At 46.4% G+C, this 6,789-nt stretch overlaps 1 protein-coding gene across 1 annotated transcript in view; it reads right to left on the bottom strand.

The window, feature by feature from the left end:
• Positions 1 to 60: 60 nt before the first annotated feature.
• The window catches only part of pik3cd (phosphatidylinositol-4,5-bisphosphate 3-kinase, catalytic subunit delta), an 18,457-nt gene continuing 11,728 nt past the window's right edge, over positions 61 to 6,789 (bottom strand). The window contains exons 9-18 of the mRNA XM_056598793.1: positions 6,746 to 6,788; positions 6,470 to 6,569; positions 6,207 to 6,373; positions 5,846 to 5,955; positions 5,604 to 5,682; positions 5,091 to 5,258; positions 3,982 to 4,105; positions 2,602 to 2,747; positions 2,381 to 2,513; positions 61 to 1,623 (exon numbers count right to left, since the gene is read on the bottom strand). Of these exons, the coding sequence (XP_056454768.1) occupies positions 1,486 to 1,623; positions 2,381 to 2,513; positions 2,602 to 2,747; positions 3,982 to 4,105; positions 5,091 to 5,258; positions 5,604 to 5,682; positions 5,846 to 5,955; positions 6,207 to 6,373; positions 6,470 to 6,569; positions 6,746 to 6,788 (1,208 nt within the window). The 3' untranslated portion in view covers positions 61 to 1,485. The remainder of the gene's footprint in view (positions 1,624 to 2,380; positions 2,514 to 2,601; positions 2,748 to 3,981; positions 4,106 to 5,090; positions 5,259 to 5,603; positions 5,683 to 5,845; positions 5,956 to 6,206; positions 6,374 to 6,469; positions 6,570 to 6,745; position 6,789) is intronic.

The following is a 6,789-nucleotide window of genomic DNA, read 5'->3' on the forward strand; positions in this document are numbered from 1 at the left end:
GTTTACCAAGGACCCCCATTCAGCTATCGAAGACATTGCTAGTATAAACGAATAATTATAAACGATACTAGGTGTCAACATTACCGATGTTGAATAGATAATGATATGGTTATTTTTACCTCATAATACTGGGGACATTGTAACATACACGTGTATAATAATATATAAATAATGCAGTTTCTCTGGATGAATAGTTTAACCAGATGTTTATCAAGGGATATTGCACTCAGCAGCACTAAACATTGAATTGGCAGTGGTGGCAGTGGTAGCTTACCACCACCATATCTTAGACACACATCCCCCCCCCCCCCCCTCTATTTAATAAAAACATATATTTCTTTAAATACTTTCTGAAAGCACATTGGGTGCATAAGAGGGCTTAGACAACAGAGCAGTCATTGCATTAACATAAACTAGGCAAAAGCACAGAGGCAGCTGACATTCTACGCATTGAAATAAATGAATTGGTAACATCTCTCTCGCGTGCGTGCACACACACACACACACACACACACACACACACACACACACACACACACACACACACACACACACACACACACACACACACACACACACACACACACACACACACACACACACACTATATTATCATGTCCCAGCTCCAGTCTGAGAGGGGCTCTTGGTTCGACTGGCACCAGGTTGCTGTGTGGGTCCGGGTCGTGAGAATCATCTGATTTTAATTCACAAAATACATCCACAATTTAGAGGATGGGTATGATTGCTTTCGATACGATGGCTTAATCATTAGGAAATACTTTAGTTTAATATTCAGTTCTTCTTAATATTATTATTATTATTATTACTTCTCTAAAGGTCATACTGTGAGGCAATTTTCAAAGTTTTGAAGGCAAAAGTGAAAAAACATGTATCGAAGCATGAAAAATAATAAAACCTACACAAGTTCCTCAGAAAACCCTGATGATATCTTATATAAATCATAATCTAACTTGATATGTTGAGGGGAAATGCACTTGAAATGGCAGAACATGATGTAAACCTTAAGGGGAATGGGGTCTTCCAAAACCATAGAATACTCTTGCAGTCTTCTCCGTCGAGGGATGCATTAGAGTCAGTTTGCTGGGCTTTTGTACATACAAGTTTTCGTCCATAAGTAACGCGTAAGCAATGCATTGAACCAGCTCAAACGGCCGAGGAAAATCGGCCTTCTGTTAGACGAAAGAATAGAAGGCGCTAATGAATACCCGTCCTCCGAGACCTTATTGACGTCATCCCGTTCGTCCGTCTCGTTAATATATATCGTTATCCCTCGAGATGGCAGAAGCTAGTTCAGCTTAGCTTTAAGGGAACCTGGCAACTCAGGCGTAAACATTCATTGAAGTTCTCTAAATGGCATCCGTGAAGTTGAATCTTTTCAGTGCATTTTCCCCATATTTGGTCCCATAGAATACACCCCAGGGGGGCAGGTGGCTACGGGGGTCTCCTCCCCTCCGGCCTGGGGGCTCACGGCCTCTTGTCTTTGGCCAGGGAGTGCATCATCCAGTTGACCTTGGTCTTCCAGCTCTCCCTCAGAGCCTCGTTGAACTTCACCTTAAAGCTTTTCAGAGCCTCCTCCTCCGTCTTCCCCAACGCCAAAGAGTCCTAGGGACCCAAACAGGGTTGGTTAAACACGTCAGTCATTCAGGACGCATTGCTCATGGAGTCAACGTCATGTAGTGTACATGGTACTGCAAGTCCCAGGAGCTTGTGCATTCTTCTGACTAAATAAATAGGCACAGCATTGATCTTGATTTACTGCAACTATTTCATTCGTTAAGCACCCAGCTTAGCCATTTGGGATCGAACCTCCTCAAATAATAATGTGCTAAACAACAATAACAAAGATAATTCCTACATCCTCTAATTTTGAACTAATCTCGGATCCAGGAGTCCTACTATGTAATAGCAGAACTTCTTGGGGGAGCCAGAAACCAGCCTGAGTTATGCCTGGTTCCTGTTTCAATACAGGGTTAGGGCTAATAATGAGAATCGTATTGTCATGAAAGAGGAAGCTTTCAGAAGGAACTGTGAATGCTTAAGGTACTACTACAGAAACTTGTCTACGGTTTCGCTCTGAAACCTTAATGGACACTGTCTTCGTAGTTTACAACTGTTGGCCGGTTGTGGTTGCCCATTACGTGCTGAAAGATCGTCCCCTCAAGCCATATGATTGGTCCAACCAACATGAAGTGAAAGAAAGAGAAACCCCCCATTTGCCATCAGATTTTAGACTATGAATCTAAAATCAGATTACACTGCAGATTATAGAGATTCCTCTTGATCAAATAATTACATGTCAGTATTTCTTTAAGTTATTGACTGGGAGATTTAATAAAATCAACTTAATCCTCCTCCTCACCTTAAGGTACTGTATGTCCTTGAACGAGGAGAGCTCTGGCAGTCCCGCTGCCTTCATCATGGCGAAGAGGTTGACGAACAGAGTCCCGTTCCGACACAGGATCTTGTAGGCGCGCTCGCAGTAGTCCCTGAACCTGAGCGCACGCGGAGACAGGACCTCCGCGTCAGACACACCGTATCGTATCGAGAGGAGAGTTTGACAGAGCAGAAGTGGTTGTGTACCTCTCAAACTTCTCGCTGTTGTTGGTCCTTCCCTGCTGGATGACGTGGACGAAGTCGTAGGTCAGGATGAACGGCACGCGCTCGCGGTTAATGCCAAGCTTCCTTTTGAAGTTTCCCAGGAAGTGGCCAAAGTCGATATGAAATAGCTGAGCATAATAATAGAAGAAGATACAAAACAGATCAAACCTAGATAACAAGGAAGCATGAGATTTGTATAATGCAAATGTGAGCCATACTTTTTTGTATGTGTAAAATGGATCTGGGATATGTTTGGTATGATAACGAGTTGGAATGTTCGTTTGGGAGCAAAAAAGCGCATATAGACGCATTCTTAAATTGGCTTATGGGGGCATGTGTTATGGTAAAAACTAAATCGCTATTTTATACCACTTAAAAGGCTAGAAGCAGACGGACACTTCTTTGGTAGTATAGTAAGGGTCTTAACATATAAAACGAAGCATTAATAACTTTGTAAGTGTACAGATTGTTTATTAAAAAGGACATTTTTAATAAACAATGTATGTCCTTTTTAATAAAGGACATACACACAATACCATCAGTAGTTTCCCCGTCGACGCCATTTTGTTTTTAATACTCGATAAGTAGATTGACGAACACAGAGATTGCGTGCTGTTGACGGATGTCACAATCTCTGTGTTCGTCAATCTACTTATCGAGTCTTAAAAACAAGATGTGTGGGGGAGTGTAGGGCTACTTCTAGCCTTGCAAGTGGTTTAAAATAGCAATTTAGTTTTGACCATAAAACATATCGTTCCAAGTTTATAGCGTTTTGATAGAATTTGCCAAAAACAGCCAACTGAAGAACGCGTCTATATGAACTTTTTTGCTCCAAAACGAACATTCCAACTCGTTATCATAGCAAACATATCACACATCCATTTTACACCGGATTTCTCCTTTAACATATCATCCTTGTAAGGATTAATTGCCCCCTTGTGGTTGAAGCGGGATTATAGGATTATAGGATTATAGGATATTGAGTGGGAGTCCAAATCATGTTTGAAAGAAATGTGTACAATAAAAAAATGGCCATGATTCACCACCAGGGGGGACCAGATGTGCTGAGGCGATGCAAGCCGTTTCGAAACCAGCCCTGCCCTGTTTCACAGTGACATCACAGGTGGGCGTGTCCAGCACCATGTATGGTGATATCAAATCCTACAAGGCGGTACACTTTCAGTGGGTGGGCTAGTCAAGTTTGGAAATAGGGGCCCTTTAAGTAAAGAAACTAGAAAGTTGCCGATGAAGGCCGAGACAGAAGCCTGGATGAAGTTGATAATAGAAGCCAGGTACCGTTCAGGATAAAGCTTTACAACGGTGTTGAAGACACCAGGTCTGCTGGCCCCGTGAGAGCCCTACCTGTCCTGTCTCCCTGATCATGATGTTGTCGTTGTGACGGTCTCCGATGCCCAGGACGTACGTGGCCACGCAGTAGCCAGCGCAGGACAGCGTGAACTCCTCGATCGCCTGTTCCAGCTTATGCCTGTGGACCAATCATCAGACAGACGGGGAATCAGACCATGTTTTATATGTTTTTAATGCTCTTTCATCGTTTTCCCTGAAGAATACATTCTGGCTGACCTAGACTGAAGATAAACTTGCTTTATACTGATCAGCAAGTTGCAAAAGCTTGGAGATGCAGGAGTGATGGGAATTTCTTTGTGAATTTCTTGTCAGAATGAATTATGCTGACCTCTTTACTTTAATTTCATACCAGCCCCTAATAAGACTTTCATACCCTTTGCACAAAAATTCCTGGTTTTATTACATTTGGCACATGGTGTGAAAGTGTGGTGAAAATCCACAAATGGCTTCCGTTTTGTCACTTTCGGAAGGGCAAGGCACTTTAGATTTTTGTATCATTGAATGAGACACACACACACACACACACACACACACACACACACACACACACACACACACACACACACACACACACACACACACACACACACACACACACACACACACACACACACACACACACACACACACACACGGCAGGATTTCCTCAAAGTTCCATCATGGAATATTCACTATTGGTTTCCTGAGCTTGTGAATTATTAACTGGCTCTGGATGACTGAGGGATCGGTTATATGTGTTAATAAGCGATCACCCACACCCTCCCTTTCTGGTTGGAAAGTAAAAGTAAATTAGCAAACTTTTCTGTCTGGCCAAGGAGTTTGCTCATACCTGTCCGTTCCCAGTTTATAGGAATCTGTCTAACATTAACTACCTCAGACCAGAGAAGGCCTGTGCTTGAGTTGATTCATAAACACCGGTATGCATTTCTACACGGTGCTTCCTGGAAAGTCTCACCTTCCACAGCGCAAACACTGGTGAATAAAGTGCGACACAGCTCAAATGATCACCAAACTCAGTACTAAACACAGCTTCTATGGAACACCGTGAACGTTTCACCACCCCCTGTCTCCTAGCAGCGGTCTGGGGGGGGGGGCGCACTCACTCGGGGTTCTTGGACTTGAGCCAGTTGAGGAGGGCGTCCTTGTTGAAGGCCGCCGTGGCCGCGCTGTTGCTGTTGTCCCGCTGGATGTTGGCGATGGTGTCCGAGTTCTTCACCACCTCGATCAGACCCATCTTGTTCCCCGTGGACAGACAGCCGTACGGGATCATCCTATGGAGGAGGAGGAGGAGGAGGAAGAAGAGGAGGAGGAGGAGGAGGAGGAGGAGGAGGAGGAGGAGGAGGAGGAGGAGGAGGAGGAGGAGGAGGAGGAGGGGGAGGAAGAAGAGGAGGAGGAGGAGGAGGAGGAAGAAGAAGAAGAAGAGGAGGAGGAGGAGGAGGAGGAGGAGGAGGAGGAGGAGGAGGAGGAGGAGGAGGAGGAGGAGGAGGAGGAGGAGGAGCAGGAAGAGGAGGAGGAGGAGGAGGAGGAGATGTTTTGATTATTTTTCCGTCATTCCCTCCAGGCCGGGGAAACCCTGGCCCCACCCGGGCATGAGGAGCTCTGCGTGGGGCTGGTACCTAAGATCCAGACCCTCTTTCTTCCATAGGTTCTCCATGAGCTGGATCATCTGCAGGGTCAGCATGTCCTGACGGAGATCTGTGTGTGTTGAGGGAGAGTGGACGGAAAGAGAACGACAAAGCTGTCATTTACTGTATTCAGCCCGCATGTGTTCGTGCATGCGTGTGTTCGTGCGTTCGTGCGTGCGTGCGTGCGTGCGTGCGTGCGTGCGTGCGTGCGTGCGTGCGTGCGTGCGTCTCACCGTCTCCGTTCTTGAAGATGATGCCCATCAGGTCTCCGGGTACCCACTGGTTTTTGTACATCAACCAGAGAGGCTTCATCTTGGAGTCCATGTACTTGCACTTCTCCACACTGCACACGGAAACAAACGCTCACTTTCCTCCAACGTGTTTAAACCATCTGATTGCCAGGACGAACGTGTGAACTCATTGGATCATGTGTATTCATTATTGAGTATAAGGCCTGATGATGATGATACTATTTCTTATATTGTATTGTTTGGATTCTTGTTTGCCTTTAGTTGTGGGTTTGAGAACACCTCATGATCATTATTAGCCTAAAGTGGGGGACCCCCACAGGGTGCAGAGGGGGGCTCCACCCACCAGATCTCTGAGAGGATGATGCTGGGGTTGAGGGGGGACAGCAGGTCCGACAGCGCCTCCATGTACGAGTCCTGCTTGATGCACAGCTTCAGGTCGTCGGCGCTCATCTTCTGGGAGCCCGACTTCACGATGTCGCTCAGGGCCTTCAGCTTCCCCAGGGCCTCGTTCTGGGGGGGGGGGCACATCAGACCAGAGGGTTCCTCACACACGCCCCCGGAGCTGGGTCAGTCTGGGTGTGGCGGCGTGGCGGCGGGGGGGGGTACCTGCTTGGTGAGGCTCCTGATGTGGTGGATGTTGCCCCTGCAGTAGGCCTCCAGGATCAGACCGAACCGCAGGCTCACCGAGGACACGTGCATCTCCGACCTACCGCCACACACACACAAACAAACACACACACAAACACACACACAACCACAGAGCCCGTCAGACGTGGAACCAGGAGCGCTTTCAGAATGACTTGTTTCCATCTGTAGACGATTGGTTTCATCAGCGATGGTTCCTCACATCCCCTTATGGTAAACAACTAGACCCTGTGAGACCTGAGATGCCAGAAGAGGAAGTGGCCGATGCGTTTGTTGGACAG

This window comes from Gadus chalcogrammus, chromosome 1 (genome assembly GCF_026213295.1).
Source record: "Gadus chalcogrammus isolate NIFS_2021 chromosome 1, NIFS_Gcha_1.0, whole genome shotgun sequence".
Classification (NCBI taxonomy): Eukaryota; Metazoa; Chordata; class Actinopteri; order Gadiformes; family Gadidae; genus Gadus; species Gadus chalcogrammus.